General features: G+C 43.3%; 1 protein-coding gene across 4 annotated transcripts in view; it reads left to right on the forward strand.

Moving 5' to 3' along the window:
- Positions 1-1051: 1051 nt before the first annotated feature.
- Positions 1052-18795, forward strand: part of LOC136426061 (hepatocyte nuclear factor 6-like) — a 68138-nt gene continuing 50394 nt past the window's right edge. For 2 of the 4 annotated variants that reach the window (XM_066414993.1, XM_066414994.1), the window contains exon 1: positions 1052-2432. In XM_066414993.1, the coding sequence (XP_066271090.1) occupies positions 1337-2432 (1096 nt within the window). In that variant the 5' untranslated portion in view covers positions 1052-1336. The remainder of the gene's footprint in view (positions 2433-18795) is intronic. The other 2 variants (XM_066414995.1, XM_066414996.1) reach the window with 1 other exon arrangement.

The following is an 18795-nucleotide window of genomic DNA, read 5'->3' on the forward strand; positions in this document are numbered from 1 at the left end:
CGGATGCTGTGTGGTACTACGCATGCGCGTCCCGTGGGACGACATCGACACGAGACATTAAATCCAGTAGCACGACCCTAGCAAGCCGCCGGGAACTGTTCTTGCCTCGTTTGCATAAATTGCCGTGCACGACAGCCCGCTGCCTGGGCCGCTGAATTGCGATGCATGGCGCGCCTGATGCGATTTGGCTCCCCGGAATTGATCACATGACGCGAGGCCCCCGCAAGGTGCGTCCGCCCCCGAAGGGTGGTTTGTACTTCCCGCACACACTCACACGCGCGGGAGCCTCTCTCTACTAAAGCGCGATTTTTCGGTTACAAGAAGTGGCGGGCGACGCGAGAAACTGGCCGCCACGACCGGATGCGATGTTAAACCATTTAATTCAATATTTGTAGCCAGACAGGACGGCCAATTTGGGGTGAACCTCATCGATTTCTGTCGATTTTCTATTAAGATGTGGTCGTGTTCAAATGTAGCGACCGTACCTAGAATTCGCTTGTCACTACAGTTGACTTACAAACCGAAAACAAAGAGGACAATTTGCTAATCACAAATATAAACAAAGGTGACGATACGCTAGGAAAATCCCTTGTATGATACGCTTGTATATGATAAGCGTTCATACACGATCAAGTACGGATTTTCTACTACTTCTCATGCGTATACAATCTTATTAAAGGCCTGGCTACAAGCGCGCTGAACGCAAACACGTATAAATCCCTTCTCACAGAGCGCCAGGCGGCCCCCGTGAAATAAGACATGCATTGAGACCACAGATGGCGGAGGGAACTCGCCTTTTGGGATGCATATGTATACGATTATGCACTTATTTACTAATAAGCATTGTGTTCCGTAGTGGGGGCGAGCGTGCAGGTTCGAGTTACCTGTCCGCCTATGTTACCTGCCATGACATATACAATGTCTAACCTCTATCGGCTAATGCGTGTGTATTAACTTCGTACCAAATCAAAGCTTACATGATTGTAAGGTTTATGAATGGGAGTAGTCAGGGATTGTTTTTCTGCTTCCATTTCCAGGCACCCTGCATCGGAATTTCAGAGCGAACCACCTGCTACCCATGACCCACTTCGGCAGTGACGTCACGACAGGTCTTGTGGAGTTGCGCGGCGGGCCAGTGCGCAGGAGGTGGGCTCCAGCTGTCTAAACATAATACGTACGTACTGCCATGGAGGTGCCAGCGCACCGTTATTCCGTACGCTCACGGTGCTCTTAAGACACAGGACGCGTGCTTTAAAGATTCCTTGGAGCAAGGCGCTATAGGAAGGACAGAAACGTTACCACGCTGGCCGTATGGGTGACCACGGGGTTCCGAGGGATGCAGAGTGAGTTAGGCTTAGACAGCATGGGGGACATGCACGGGGGTTCCCATAGCACCGAACAAGTGCAGTCAGCTGAACTGCTCAGCGGTCATAGTCCGCATAATGAGGTGTCCGTCAGCCGGCCGCTCAGTCTCTCCAACAGTTTATCGGGACTGGTCGATCAAGACTACCGACCGCCGAGCCTACAGGATCCGACCTTCCAGCCCGTCCCGCCTCACCCGAGCATCAGCCCGGTCCCGATCTGCGAGGTGAACATGGCGAGCTCCGCCGCCGGCCTGCCGTCCTACACGTCCTCGAGCTTCACGACTCTGACGCCCCTGCAGCCCCTGCCTCCCATCTCCACCGTGACGGGAGACAAGTACCGCACCAATGTCAGCGGCTCCTTCACCCTCATGCACCACCACCACCACCAGCCCCCTCCGCCTCCCAACCTACACATGAACCACATGCAGACCCCGTACGACAAGATGCCCGGGATGGGACAGAGTCTCTCGCCGGTCTCCAACCCCATGATGGCCAACGGGCTAGGCGGGATGCAGCACACCGGGCACCTCCAGCAAGCCATCCCCCCTTACGGACACTCACCCCCGAGTAACGGTCTGGAACACCACGCTAAACTCATGGGGAACGGCTACGATCATCAGATGCTACCTCACACCCAGCCCGTCCCCTCACCCCCGGGTCTCCACCACCCCCACCCCCAGAACAATCGGATAACGCAGCTCTCCAACCCCGTGGTAACTTTCAACGGGTACGCCAACCATCACACCCCACACCCCCAGTCAGCCTCCCCGCCTGCCTCGGCGTCGTCGCGAGACCGTAGCTCCTCCAAGACATCTTCTACCGGAGAAGTCGAAGAGATCAACACCAAAGAAGTCGCTCAGAGGGTGACCAGTGAACTCAAGCGATACTCCATACCCCAGGCCGTCTTTGCGCAGAAGATCCTCTGTCGGAGCCAAGGAACTTTATCCGACCTCCTCCGCAACCCCAAACCTTGGAGCAAACTGAAGTCTGGTAGAGAGACGTTTAGAAGGATGTACAAGTGGCTGGAAGAGCCAGAATTTCAGCGGATGTCCGCATTACGGCTTGCAGGTGAGACAAAAAACAAACTTTTCTCTCTCTTAAGTTACTTTCTAATCCCCCGTACCCACTTCCGCACGGTAGCCTAGCCACGGTAGCTGACACGTGAAGACTACAAGAGGTCTAATTTTTCTCTGTCATTTTTCCTTGAGTGGTTTGACATCGACAGAAATCCCTGGCAATCAGACCCTGTTAACGAGGACAGGGTAGACATAATTCATTTCTCGTTTACGTCAAAACAAAAACAAAGATTTGTCATGCGACCCGGATGAAGGGGTTGGCCTCCAAAACCGAGCCAGACGGACGTATAGGGAGTTTGTTTTGAAAATTTGCGGTTTCGTAGATAAAACACTGTTTAAAGAGAGAGAGAGAGAAAAAAGACTATGCGTGGCAACGTTTTTGTAAAAGGTCTCACTAAATACCCCCAACGGGCCCATGTTTTATACTCCCCTCTCCTAAGCCCCGCTAACAGTAGGTACATCCTTGTTACGTCCGGGTACGGGACACCACACATACGGGTGGTCCCAAAAACCGTTATGTTCGCCCTCTCCTATTGAGCGTACCGTACCGAAAATCTCTACCGAATATAGGTAATCTTTAAAGCTTTACGTTGTCACCTTGCACGAGGTTTCATTGTAAAGTATATAATAATATGATCACACTCACGGGGTCGGGTCGGGGCGCACTCACAGTGCCACAGTCTGGCACCGGCATATTGGGAAGATGGATTGAGTAATGAAAAATCGTATTATTAATAGGCGTCATGCGAAAATCGGGGGCCATTATATTTCCGTCGTGCATTCCTGGGTGTACGATATTTGTAGTGTGTGTGAAGCACATTCACGTTTCCCGCCAAAATTGTATAGTACTACAGTATGCGAGAGAGAGGTAGTATATTTTGTCGCAGTGTGCGTTCTAAAGGGCGATGCATGTCGATGTTTGAAGCCTGGGCCCTTTTACGCTTGGGTGATTTCCAGATGCCACCATTCCCCATTTGGTACGGCACTTGTCCATGCAGTGCGTCAGCCGGTGGCATATAGGGCGGGACACCAGGCTAGCTTCTTGTCTCCCTAATTTCCTATCATGATATCGCCTCTGTATAGACCACCCCTTCTTCGTCACTTCAATTAGAAGCCATTGTGGAAGGCGGGTCTATTATTTCGTGCGTTTTCCGAGCCGTACCCACCCATGTTTTCACGGGGTTTTCATGCATAGCAAGGGGTTACGCCGCTTTAGAGCTGGGCCGCCCTCCTCTGACATTCCGTGATTTCTGACGACCGTTTTTCCCTTCATTTGACGGGTCAACCGCCGAACTGGTATCGTAGCACGCCTACCAATAATTCTTCCCCGCGTGCAGAGTAGTGTGGTGTGTATACATGACCATTGTGGAGGGAGAGAGCGGGATATTCGGCGCACCCACCGCAAAATTGTATGATTCAATGATTTCCCCCGGTGTCGTAAGGGGTTCGGCCGAACAGGTCAATCTTCTTGGCTTCTCATAAACCGAACGTGCCCCCACGTTTCCACCGGACACACCTCGCTAAACTCGGACGCACAAAATTATTTAATCTTCATCTTTCTTCACGCAGTCCCACAAGGGTGCTAGCGAGAGCGCCGAGTCAAAAACTCCCCCCGCTGCCCAACCTCGTTTTACACAATTGTACTTCTCAAATTTATTCCCCCTATTTTCTACCCTCCTATGTTTGTTTATTAAATTATCCCACTAGGTGTCTTTTCCCAAGCGGTTTGTATTAATTAACTGGCGGGTCTTCATTAAGCAAGTCCCGTTTGGGGGAAGTCAAAATATTTCTGCATTGTTTTATCTCATATCTACGCCGGATTAGATGGAGAAAGAGGGAGGCCCACATGCCGAAACAGCAGGCGGCGGACGTGCTAGATTCTCCGGCCGCCAGGCTTCCGTATATCCCCGTACATATCATAACTGACGCGCGTACATAAAATGACGTATGGGGGAGATTTCCGCGGAAAGTGTGGGTAGGGACAGACGCAATTTGTGGATACGTTCTATGTCAACCCCGCTAACGTAACTATCAATTCTTACCGAGTTCCACAGAGCGAAACCACTACAATACTGGGCACTGAACTTAACGTAAATGCACGTTATTTACACATTGTAAGAATAGTATACACTGTATATCAATGCGTACATAGTATCTAAATACGCTATCTTAACTATCAATTCTTCAAAGAAAGACCACTACAATTCAGGGCACTAAACACTGCGTAAATGCACGGTGTATACCAGTGCATACATAGTATTAGAAAAGTAAATCCTGACCAAAACAATCAGTAATTAGCTATAAATACGTCCGTGCACATGTAACTACGGTGCCAGTTATCATATACCACACGTATATCCCATGGGTTACGCAGCAGGCGCTGATAGAGAAATATACATACAGCTACCAGCTTGCCAAGCCCCGGGCGAGTATCAGAAAGATATCCACTAATAGCGGTACAGGTGTATCTCTAACGCGCTCGTTGCTGTATCTGTATAGCCTCTTCCGACTCAATTCATTCAGAACATTACCTAGAGGGTTGTAAGGGGCGTAGGTGGTGCGACGGTTATGTTTGAATCTTGTCCGTTATGTTCAGATGTTATTGTAGTGGGTTTCCCCACGTGCTCGGTGAAGATAGTGCCGTGGTCTTTTATGTAGAGAGAGGATTTGGGCGGATTTGTTTTGTGTGTGTGGTGTGTGTATGAAAGGAACTTGGGTGTATCGTATTTTCCAGGCCGAAGATTTTACTATGGCTGTCGAGTGCCCCGTAGGTTTACGTTTGGAGCGGTGTCTTGACACGTTTCATGCATAAATATAGCTTGCGATTTGAAAGTGTATATCAAACTTACAAACTTGCGAGGAAATGTAGCCCCCACAACATTTAAAGCATTTTTAGAGCCCATACCATGTCATTCTTACTAGACGAAATATCAGCAGAAAGCTAAGTAGACATGTCTGTAACGACAAAGAGCTATACAAAAGAGGAAAAGCGGCACAGCATTTGGATACATTTTTGAGACAAGTTGTTAGAATTATTCTGTAGAGTTACAGAGAAAAATACATGTTTAGAAAGAACACCTGCAGGGAACACCCGCACTTTGCGGTTAACTCAAATGCATGTGTTATGACTTTAACATGTGGGTCCGGTAAAAAAAAATTAGTATAAATATAAAGACCGGTTTTCCTGGTCCCCGTAAGTGGCGTATGTCGCAACGCCCTTTCCGTGTGGCACGTGCCAGCCATAACGATTTCTCTAGCTCGGTAACTCTCTCACACACACAAGGCTCGCGTAACACCTTTATATACGGGATGCCGCTTTGTTCAAAGAAGCGTAAAACTAGAATCGTATTCGCTCCGTCCCTGACTTTAAAACCACGCGTAGGAATGATTCCGTAAAGCCTCAAGAGCGAAGCTACGAGGAAAGGGACTTTTGGTGAAGATACGGAACGTATGGCTTCTTTTTAGCATGCCAGACACGCCTAACTGCAAAGGATTTGTAATTCACGGCTTCGTACAAAATTGAAGTATGTCGATAATTATGTTCTTCCATGTCAGTGAGTGCGTCGTGCCCCCTTAAATTTCCCTCTCGCTACGGTGGCGATTTCACCAGAACTACCGCCACCTGCGAATCGGAATTAGTAGCCGAAACTGCCCCCGAGTCCACTCGGATGATTTCAAACAAATTAAGGATACATTTTGGTTGTTTGAAATGCAAATATTTGGCGTCAAAGCAGAGTGCGTCGTGAAGCACATACCTATACCAATGTGTCGAATTCCAGTACGCGAAGTGATAACCTATGTCTCGCTATATACCTTGTAAGATTCCACCTTTATGTCAATTAAGGAAATAATATTTGCTGAGGATGACCCTAACGGAATATCCACATTAACACCTACCAACGCTTTACCGCTACACCCGAAATCCTGTTGTTTTACGTTCTTCCAACTTTGTTATTTTATTCTTAAGCCTTTTTTGGGTCGCAAAGCTAAGGACCGTGCTAAAAGTAAATACTCGAGCGAGTGGCCTTATCTAAGCTGAATTGATGTTTTTCACGCTATATTGTTCATTCTAAACGGAGTGCATAAAATGGACATAAAGGAAAATCCCGCTCGTTTTAAAGCTAAGAGGTACTGGAGTCAATTGTGCAAGTCGGCGTAACACCACGTTATATAGCCTTTCTCTATAAGCTTTGGTACAAAACTACACTTGTATAAATACAACGTATAAAACCATATAACCAATATCAGGAAGTATGTTATTGTATCTGTACGCACCTTTTGCCATTCTTGCGGTTTCATATGTTTGAAATGTAGGCGTATTGGCAAAAACTCGTGTAAACTATTACATTCAAAAACAAATATATTTGATAGATTTTCTGAAATTACAAGGCCACGGCGTGTAGATTGTTTGCGTTTATGGTTTCCCATTCCTTTTTATGTGAGATAGAATGGTGAGAATTTTGCTAGGTGTTATGTTCAAACGATTTAAAAGTGGGTGTATGCGAGGGTTTGTCGTTTAGCGGTAGTGTCAATTTGTTTAAGGCTCCGGTCGGGCACGTATGCCTGTGTCAATAGTCGCTGTACGGTTTGATGTGAACGTCTTACACGTCTTCTGTTCTATCCCCTAGCTTCTCAAAGACTTCCGACGTCTTCTGCATAATTCAAACGCAAACAACTTACTAGAAACACAACTTAGAAACAAATATGTCGTGAACAAATGCAGAAAAAATTTCACATCGTAAACATGTCAGTCGCACTCCACTTAAAGACGTGCCAACAATTGATGCTTAACTGTCTTGGGAATGATAATCATAATAACTTATCTCAAAACTATTGAAAAACTTTTCTTGTTATGCCTCCTACGGGTATGTTATAGTCAACTTGGGGCTCTATTTGAGAATGTTCTTATATTACTTACTGTGTAGCGTACTTATGAGGGGAAAGTTTGTTCAATGTCAACAGATTAAAACGCACATTAATTTCATAAAAGGGGCAAAGAGGGCCAATTATGAATATAAAACGTCTGTGGTAAGTGAAGAATTTTAGCATTAGTATAAAAGTTGCAATTGGAGCTTTATTAATGTTTACGATAGGGGAACATAAAGCCAGAATGAGTGGGCCATGCGTTATGATAATCTCTGCCTTAATGTTGATATTTGTCATGCTGCTGAATATGAATGCCATTGTTACTTTGTAAGTAGATGTTTATCATATTTGATCATCTCTTTCATAATCCACAAAAGTTTGCAAAGCTTCCGTGATATCATATTACTACATACTAAAGTATCCTTCATCGTTACCTGAGAGACTTATGCATTGTTAGCTGTCATTGGAAACTAAGCAGTGTGACTCAAATGTCCGTTAATATTTTCAGTAATTTCTTAGTAATACTCTATAACTAATCATTTCATGCTGCTTGTCCTCGTATTTTGTATTTCACAAAATTGAAGGATATAAAACATTACAACTGGCAGAGTATATCATAAAAGGTCAGAAGGTTGGAATTTGACTCAAAATTTTCTTAAACATTTTCAGTACTTACCAGCAGTATAACTGGTTATCATATTTTGCTCGTCGTAATATTTTGCATAGTGACAGGAGGTTGGAATTTAGCACACGTTTTAAAGAATGTCTTTAAATATTTCAGTGATTGCTAACACTATAACTGATTGTGATGTAGTATTTTGTATATCATAACATGAGAACTGTTTTAACAATATAAGGGACATGGTACATCATAGAAAGTTGAGATTAAGCACATGTTTGATTCCAAATTTCCTTAGATATTTTCAGCAATTGCTAACGTTGATACTATGACAGATTATTATACAGTGTCAATCACAATATTTTGTACATTGTAAAATCACAACTGTTTTAACAATATTGGGGATACAGTGTATAACATAAGGTTGGGATTTAGCACAATATTGACTTTCAGTAGATACCAACACTATGACTAATCATGTAGTGTCAGTCGCAATGTTTTGTATATTGTAAAACCACAACTGTTTTAACAATGTAAGGCACATATTACACCACTGAAGATTGGATATTAGCATACGTTCTCACAACTGTTCTAACAATTTAAGGCACATATTACACCACACAAGATTGGATATTAGCATACGTTCTCAGAACTGTTCTAACAGTATAAGGCACATATTACACCACACAAGATTGGATATTAGCATACGTTCTCAGAACTGTTCTAACAATTTAAGGCACATATTGCACCACACAAGATTGGATATTAGCATACGTTCTCAGAACTGTTCTAACAATATAAGGCACATATTACACCACTGAAGATTGGATATTAGCATACGTTCTCAGAACTGTTCTAACAATATAAGGCACATATTACACCACACAAGATTGGATATTAGCATACGTTCTCAGAACTGTTCTAACAATATAAGGCACATATTACACCACACAAGATTGGATATTAGCATACGTTCTCACAATTGTTCTAACAATATAAGGGACACATTACACCACTAAAGATTGGATATTAGCATACGTTCTCACAACTGTTCTAACAATATAAGGCACACATTACACCACACAAGATTGGATATTAGCATACGTTCTCACAATTGTTCTAACAATATAAGGCACACATTACACCACACAAGATTGGATATTAGCATACGTTCTCACAACTGTTCTAACAATATAAGGCACACATTACACCACACAAGATTGGATATTAGCATACGTTCTCACAACTGTTCTAACAATATAAGGCACACATTACACCACACAAGATTGGATATTAGCATACGTTCTCAGAACTGTTCTAACAATATAAGGCACACATTACACCAAACAAGATTGGATATTAGCATACGTTCGTCACAAGCTTGCCTCCGAGGCGGCGTGACCCCAGCTTTTGTTGTTGGGAATTAAAGAGGCGGCTGGGCCAGGAATGTACCGACATTATTAACGCTGAGGCCGGCTCGTATGTAAAGATATGCGCGTTGACCTATATTCGTGTTCACGTCGGTGACGATACGGCAGCGCTGATTATATATTTCTTGTGTATACGTTATGTATTTTTGTGCGTATTGTAGTATTAGTTGTGAAGCATGTGTGTATATGGGAATAGTGCATGAAAAAAGGAGAAAATATAGTAATGGTAAAAATTGCATACACGCTTGCGATTTGAGACGTTGTTATTCATTCAGAAATTCTGATTTTTATTACGAGCTCATTTAGTGATGCATTTTTATGAACAAGTCGGGAGGGTGTTAGGAAAATACTAACGAAGCAACGCTGTGCTCTCCTTAAAAATCAGAGGATTTCTATGCGGCCTTTTATTGCCCTTCTGCGTACTTTGTGTATGTATGGGGTTCTATCAATCCCCTTTCCGCCTGTCAAATTTTGTGGCAGAACCTCTCTGATCCAGTTGGTCGCAGGGACTGACTATCCAGTCATTTATGACCAGTTTTATGATTGTGCACCGTATTTCAACTCGCCGAAATCATACCCTTTTCTGTAATTTGAATCTCAACCGTTGGCAACGGTTTTCAGTACAACCATGGGAATACACTATAGTAACGTAGCATGAATAAAACTTGTGCAATACGCATGGTTTATTTCATAGTAGAGCGTTTTGCTCTCTTATAAGAGAAAATCACTCTCAATACACACATGTACGACAACCTAGGTCCACATTCTATACAGTTTTTCTCTGATTTTATTCTCTAACACCCTACGGCTGCCATTTTCTATAACATCTTATGCCTGTACCTCACCCTACCTTCATTTATATTCGTTGTTTTGGTGAGTAGAACTCAACAAGAAGCGAAGTCGCCTTGTATTGGATGTCACCTTTATAAAGGGCACCTCTAACGTAGTGTGAAACCTGCCCAGCCTGATATAGCCACACCGTACTTATATGGGTATGTAGTGCAGTGTGATACGCTAGCGTGGTTATAGTATATTGTATGTAGAACCGGGACAGCGAGGGGAAAATTCTCGGGGGAATAGAACGCTAATGGTGGACCCCTGAGCGCAAATGTATGCCCCTAGCTTAAGCGTTCTTGTTTCGCAATTACCGTGGAATCTGTGCATATTATTCGGGGTCAACGCACTGGCTATTAAATTTTCATTCCCTTAGCTTGGGCACAAAGCCCTTCTCACATGCACATAGCTAGTAGCAATTATGCAATGGCGTGGCAAGATTGCGTACGCTTCAGTATGATTCACCCACTCTATCTAGGTGGTGTAGTAATTCAACATTAAGGTTGCAGACTAGCGTTGCCTTTGTTTTTATGCCCCAAAATTGTATCGTAACGTTCCTTCCTCTTCGTATACAGCGACTAGCTCCAAAATCATATGTGTGTGTGTTTTTTTTGGGGGGGGGGTGGTCTAGGGTTACTTGTAGCAATGTTCTGTGTTACAATTATCACATAGAGTCATACTTTTTATTCCCAAGAAGAAAGAAGAGGTTTGAAAAATTATAGAATTACCTTTGTTATGCTCAGAAATTGTGTCTTAATTTTCCTCTCTCTTTGTACAACGACTGGCTCCAACATCGTGGGAGGGCTTCTAGTGACATTCTGTGCTAGAAATATTATATAGGATTCTACTTCCCAAGAGGAAGAAAAGGGTTGGAAATGTACAGGATACAATCTTGGATAGCGAGTCTCTCCTGTAATGTATGGTTATGATCAGGCGAGCGGCGCGGGGCTTCCGTTGGCGTGTATGTGAGCAGATTTGATGGATGACTAGATTCGAACACGGTTGTACTTAAATATCCACCCGGAGACCCGCGGCTCTCTGACTTAACTTGCTTCGTCAGGAAAAGACGGCGAGGTGAAACATGCCAAACGGCTCTCCGTAAATTACCCTACAATGACACTACCTCTAGTATTCCATCATTAACACTCTTAAGGGGGTGAGAGATGGCGATAAAATGTAGTACCAGCAATTCTATTTTTGGTCCTACGATGTATAATTCGTCATGTGATGTAGGCTAACTGTCATAATATTTGAAATTCTCAAGGACAAAATTCATGTCCAAACGTGTTTGAGCCTGACGGGGCAATACGAGTCAACCTTTGTAACGAGAGCCGCTATTATTATCAGGTCGTTGATTTCATGACAGAACGTCCATGAAATGTATGCAAATCAACCCCCTCACTCTCATCAATCTCATTAATATGCAAACTGAAAGACAAAAGGTAATCTAATGAGCTCCGGGTAGATTGAAAAGTCGTTATAAGTGCCATCTGACTGTACTGTATTGTGTGATGTTTGGGGGTTCTTCTTATCCGTTTATACGGCGTTTTGAGGGTCGTTCTACCACCATTAAACTTTGCACCCCATGCAGGCGGTTGCCCTGTAACGCAAACTTTTGATGCCTTGATAAGACGCTCCCGGGCAAACCCACAAAAATAATTTCACTCCTCGAGTATCTAAGTCCCGTGGGACGCTGGTAACAAATTAGCCTTCCTACCCACGGTAATTTGTAGTCCCCTCTACCAGTATGAGTGCACGACTCTCACAGTGTGACAGATAGCGTTGACTCGGAAATCCCATGTTAGATTTGTGTACAACAATTGTTCAGTACACCTGTCAACACGTGTACGATTCACCTGTCCGTTTGGAAAAAAAAAAAAACATGGCCGAAGCCGTAAAACACACTTGTGACGTGAAACGTATAATGTGTTTCCGCTTGGGTGAATACATACGCCGTGACACCCCACAACAAATAATGTGCCACAGTTATCACCCACAGCGTAAAAATGGTAGCCAGAAATACAGTAACGCTTGTCGGTGTAGCTGCCACCTTTACAGGCTAGGTTTTGTGTGCGTTACTCGCGCTAACCAAACACGGGAGTTTACCGAAGCAGGCTGGGCTAACACGGGCTTTTCACGAGTTTGAAGTGCCGCGAAGCTAGATTTGCTCTGTGTAGCTATTCAACCCCGTACAAGTAGTAATGCCCCGGCCGGAATATCTTTGTCGGAATGCGGCATGCTCTAACTGTATACCAAACATCCTATTTTGTATCCTGGTTTCCCCATGCTTACAACGCACGTGAGGATCCGCATGGGGGTTTATGAGTATCCGTTGTGGGTTTTATTCTATACTATAGTATCTATCGCCACGTCCTGTGCAAATGACGTTTGTGGTAAAATTCTGGCGTTTAGAATGTTTATTTATCGATCAAGTATCTATTTGTGTATTGATTGACGCGTAAGCTGGGGGTGTTGGTTTGGAATTGGTCCAAAATTTGCAATTTCCTAGTTTTTGAGTTGTAGCCGTTGTCAGGCCACAATATTGCCAAACTGTCGAATCTAATCTAGACACAAAAATCTTATGTTGTGTAGCAGCTAATATTCAAGTGTAGCCAATGTCATTTTTGTTAAGAAAGGAACATAACTTTCTAATCTATATTTGTAAGACTGACCATCTCTGATAGTTCAAATTATTGGCGCCTTTTTAAAGAATTATAAGTGTATGAAAAAACTTCACCCCTAACCTACAACTGTCAACGTTTCTGAAATGTGATTATAGAAATAAAACTCGGGTTGTTATTTCAATTTTCTTATTGTTTTTGCTGTTATTTATGAACTAGAAAAGTGAAATATAGATTGTCTACTAGTAGACATATAACTTTCCAAACCCGAGTGTAAATAAACGCCTCATCCCAAACTTTAATCGTCTCAGAAATGTGTACATTAGTCAAAAAAGCAATCAAACTGAGTTGCTAATTTTCATTTATCTTGTAATTTTTGTTTTGTTTGATTATTAGACAAAATGTTTAAAACAAATTTAGATTTTCTACTAGCAGGCATATAAGTCGGGAGTATAAAAAATCGCCTCATCCCCAACTTTCATGGTCTCAGAAAAAATGTCATAGTAGTGAAACTGGGGTAGTTATTTTCATTTTTCATATAACTTTTGTTGTTATTTGTTTACCAGATTTGTCTACTAGATTTGCTACCAGTGGACATGTAACTCAAGTGTTAAAAACGCCTCATCCCTAACTTTCATGGTCACAGAATGTGATTATAGTAGTGAAACCGGCCCGTTGTTATTTTTATAATCCCTAACGAACCGGGCCCGGGTCTCAGCCAGGCTTGTCCCTCAGGATCAATCAGTTTTACCGGATTATGGCCGGCAAATCTTCCCCTGTCTCGTCTTCCAGGTCCCCTCTAATCTTCCAACTGTCAGAGAGATTTCCGCTGGAAATATGAAAAAAAAGGAAAATTTTAGCTTGTATGCGTGTCCGTGTTGGTAGAATCCATTTCTTAAGAGGAATCTTAAAGTGCAATAATTGTTAAGAAAAAAAAACTGGAATAACCAATTTTTGTAATAAAAACTGATTTGATGCCATACAGGTGAAAATGTGGGTAAATCCAATATCTTGTTTTGACAACTTTGGTTTAAAGATCATATTTCATAACTGGATAGTTTGGATACTTATGAGAACTAACATAGATTCTATCTATTAAAGAAGTAAACATTGGAGAAATGACTAGTCTTTGTTTGCAGATTCTTTTTTCTTCTTTGGTTCTTGGTTCAACTTGGTTAGTTGGTTAGTTGTAATTTGTTGATCAACGTCTAGTTTTAATTCGGTTGATTGGTTAGTTGGTTGGTTATTGATAAGTATTGGAGTACTAGTTGCCTGTAACTTATTGTTTGTCGGTTATTAATTTTGTTGTCTGTTGGTTTAAATTGTTGATAGAAAGCATAAGCAGTAAAAGTACTGGATACTTTTTGTGTATACAGATTCTGGTATCATGCACTGAATCGCTATCATTATTGTTAGTACATTGGGGACGATGCAAGAGTGCCCCCCTCCCACCTTACAATAACAGAAATATATTTTTTACACCATTGAATAAGTCTTCAGCAACCTCGTGAAATCACTGAACCGAATCGTAATATCACCGCTCTTGATACATCCGCCATCTCATATCAAACTACAATTTATCATAAGAATGTCAAGAATAACCTGCCCTGGGTGGCAACCTTGTAACAGTAATTCCTCAATCCCTTAGTAGCAATGGGCCGAATATCATATACAACGCGGTGTGCTACCGTTGCGATTGTTTTCATTCAATACGTTGCTGAGTCTAGTTCATTCACGGAAACACAGGTATAGATTTGTTCGGTTTTACGGACGCTTGTGTGGAGGTGGCGCGAGTTCACGATATGTCTGCTAGATGTCTGCGCCCCGGAATAATTAATATTTTAACGGCTTGTTCTGATTTACTTCTGGCGGGGACGAGAAGCCCCGTCCCGATCACGTGACCCGTGGGGGGAACGTTGCTCTAAATAATTCACGCGCCTCACCGGAACTGTTCTCTCCTGGGAGGTAAATTTTGTGTGTGCGAGCTATTGCCAGGGAAAACTACCGGAGAGGGAACGTTCAAGCAGACTGAATTAGACCCAATCATATCCACTCAGCGCGCCGCGCATACACAAACCTGTAAATCCAGGGAACGAGATGATGATGATTGACATGTTGGTAGGGCGATCTTTTTCGGTCTCCCCGGGGAAGGCCATGTTGTTTTTGCGTATCCCATGAGTGTAGACAATAATTACTTCCGATTGCGCCGTATTTCTGACACCAGCGAAAACGCTTTCTGTTGCAAAACATTACATAATGGTTTAATTAACCCACATCTGAGCCATTATAATAATTGAGGCAAACAAATTGCCAAAAATGACCGATTTGCAGCTACTAAAGCACCCTGAATATCATATATTCCAGCCATCGGAAGAGACATATTTGACAACTAAGAAACAAACCTTTGACGACGAATTTCAATTATTTTGGCGATCGTGCTGTCCATCAGGCAATATTAGATCTCTAAAGAATGAAAGCTCAAGTCAAACAAGCTTATCATACTGTTTGTTTTTCAACAAAGAAAAAAGATGACCCAACATGGTTATATACCTGTGTTGTAAGGAATCAGAGAGCCCCTCTTTTGCTAAATTCTCTTCTCATGGACCATACAAGCAGTAAGTTCTGCATATTGACAAAAGACATTTCGAAATTATGAAATTACGGGGATGTCAATTACATGATATCGTACATTGTCACTGTGTCATTTTTGTCAAAGTGGAATCCCTTGTAGTACTGTTATTTTGGGGATTAGGGTGCATATTACTCCAGGAAGGATAACTTAATCCTCAGGATATAAACGGATTGAAGAGAAGGATTAAAGGTTTGCAAGACTTCGACAACATTCATAATAACATAGACACCGTGTGCCATAGAACGATATTACTTTTCTATTCCTTTAAAACTACTACAGTACTGCATATCTGTATATATATATATATATACAGATATGTAAATCCACGGTATTTCATTGATTTCTTGGTAATAAATATTGCTGAAGTATTTGATGAGGTGTATTTTTACTTGAACCGAAGAGGGCTTTGTTCTAGAAAAATAATGACACCATAGCAAGACAGTCCGCGCGAAACCTCTGCACACAAAACCGTGAGGTGGCTGTTTGGTGACACCAAGTGATCCCAGGGCGGCGACACATGAAGATTAAAAGATCCGGGAATCGCGTACGAACTACAGGATTGCACAAGATTTATCGTCTTGCATTATGGGGACACGACCCGAGCTTCGGCAATGGAAAGAAATATCGCATGGGTCTCGCGCGCAAGTGGCGAGTCAATCCCATATCTGGGTAGCGTACGGCTTTCACAACTGTGAGGAAAGATATAGTGGAGATAGGTATCTACTTGATAGGGATGTTATAGGGTCTTGGCTTGAGGGCATTCTGCTTGAAGTAAAGACTTCTGCGCCAGCTTGCTTGTGCGGCGTGCTAGCAAGCTTTTGTGTAGGGATGTAACACCTGTGTTGGGAGAGGGGGTCCATACAGGTCGGAGGAACATGTGCGTGCAGCAGCTCCAGGTTGGCTTGAATGGAGAGGTGGGTTTGAGTGGCAGCCCGCGCAGAATGGACGGAACCGGCGACCGCAGAATGCGGGACTATTCAAACCTAATTCGGTACGACTCCGTTCGAGAAACACGGTAGTCGTGGTGGAAGAGCAACATTTCCATATAATCTAGCTTAAAACCTTCTACAAAATTCAACACCACAAAATGTAACAAATCAACGTTTTTTGATTCTAGGTAACCAAATTCCACCACATTCATAATCAGTTTATTCTCCGTACATTGGCTTAAGACGAATATAGACTATTCAAGCAATGCAATTTTGAGTATATATACACAAATGGTGTTCTATGAATATAGCATTGTGGAAAAATAAAAAAACTAAATGAATACGCCGCATTTTCAGACAAATATGCTGTCAGAAGATGTCACACCAGTGGTCCTAAATATAGGTCACGAAATTGATTTATGGTCGCACAGCTTCTTTGAAAACGCCGTCCGTTCCATACAAACAAAAACGCAAAAACGAGTCCCATAATCTTCTTCACCAAAAATATCTCCACGTTAAATCCACCACGCGAAAACCCGACGTAGTATGCATGCAGGCAGCCAACTCGTAAATTGTCTCTCAGGTCTCCAGTTTTGTTGACTAAGCGTATTTCCCTCCACGCTGTAGGAATCGTCATCAAGTTTTACAGATGTTTGCAGTTTTGCCTTGCACGCGATGCTGACCACATTCGTGTCCTACTACAAGCGAACCGTTGGCGTGTGCGTAAGCGTAAATCATTGGGACGGTCGCTTTTCATCAGGACCGATCCCTGACAGGTTCCATTGTAGATTGTGCAAGAGAACAGACGTTACAAAGAGAGATAGGGTGGAGGATTAAACTTAAATAGCTGCCAATTTAGATGACCTTGACGTTTTGTAAAGAAGGCGCGCAAATTCCTGATCATATCAGAGAAAAAAGTTGGCGATAGCACGGTGTGATGTATTGGGTCGTTGGAGTGTGAATTTACAGATTGGGATAGTATTTTCGCATGAGAGGACGACAGTTGTAGTATTGTATTAAAGGTGAGCGACTACCCTATGCCTAAAACCCCTGTCACACATACATGTAGCCGACCATGGCCTAACGACCTTCTCCAGACCATTATTGGGAGTTAGTCGTGAGCGATGTGATCTGTGGTTGGGAGTTGGTCGGCGATGTTGTTTACTAGTCTTAAAAATGTCACCTGCACCAGCCGACTAAAAACTTTAAATCAGAGAACAGAGGAGCGAATTGGAGCTATAATAGCATGGATTCCAGACTACTCCCAACCAAGCGCCGACCTTGGTTGGGAAGTGGTCGGGAGTAAAGTCGTGGGAAGGTCCTGAATGTGTGACAGGGGCTTTACTGAAGTGTCTTTGTCTCTTTTGTAGAGACTTGCAAAGAAGGGAAAAGTTGTGTTGTTCTCGGGTCACCATCAGTATAAGTGTCTTTTCAAACGTACAAAACACATCTAGTGTTTCATTTCGAAGTTTGGTTTACAACTAGATGGACAGTTGTGTCTATTATCCGTATATCTTTGGAAGACGACGTGAAAAAAAAGAGAAGAAATTTCACAAAAATGACGGAGGACTCCATCTTCTGCACGCACGCGTTGGCATCAATTCCACAGAAAACGTGTGTGACATTTTATTTGGACTCCAAATCTTTAGAAACCTCTTAACAACAAGCCCCAAGCTTCTTCTTGAGTTTCATCAAAGTGATTCAAATAAGAAAGAAAGTTTCCCTATGTCGGAATGCTAGGAGGGAGGAAACATTTTTTCTACGCGTTTCTATATGTTTCTGTATGTACATAAAGGTTTTCGATCATACGTATGTAATGTTCTTTTCTTCACCCATAGGCCGTAAGAGCCCGAACCTCAGCGCCAAACGAACTCAGCGCGCTCGCCCGGTCGTACTTGCGGCACTACATGGTTTATTCCGCGCGTTTTCCCTTCCATTTGAACCACGTAAGCTCTCCTCCATCCCCTCTCCCGAGACGAGGTGTCAGCAGCCCTGTTTACTTAACCAGCAGCTGGGACCACGGCTCTGTAGCCACTAGATCCATCTTCCACCCGTACACGGGGGCCGGAGGTGACGCTTCCTAACCTTTTCCACAGCTCTTGTCGATAATTTGCTCTGCTCAGGCCCGCTGTATGATTACTTCCATTGCCGTGTCATTGTATTGGATATTTGGGCCACGTTGTGAGGATGTTTCCAATGCGGCGGCGACCTGCCATAAATCATCCTTGGCAGGGGGCATGGTCGCAGGGCCCACTGACTTGATGGCGAAGCCTCGCTCCCTACCAGAGATGAAAATTCGCCGGGTTGGACATGGGTTGGCTCGGCAACAGGTCCCGGCGGTTTGATTACATTCATCTCGGATTCATGGGGTAGAGCTCCCGGCACCCCGGTCGTCCGAAGGAGGTCTGGAGGGGTTAGGAACGT

The sequence above is a fragment of the Branchiostoma lanceolatum genome, chromosome 19, assembly GCF_035083965.1.
Source record: "Branchiostoma lanceolatum isolate klBraLanc5 chromosome 19, klBraLanc5.hap2, whole genome shotgun sequence".
Taxonomy (NCBI): Eukaryota; Metazoa; Chordata; class Leptocardii; order Amphioxiformes; family Branchiostomatidae; genus Branchiostoma; species Branchiostoma lanceolatum.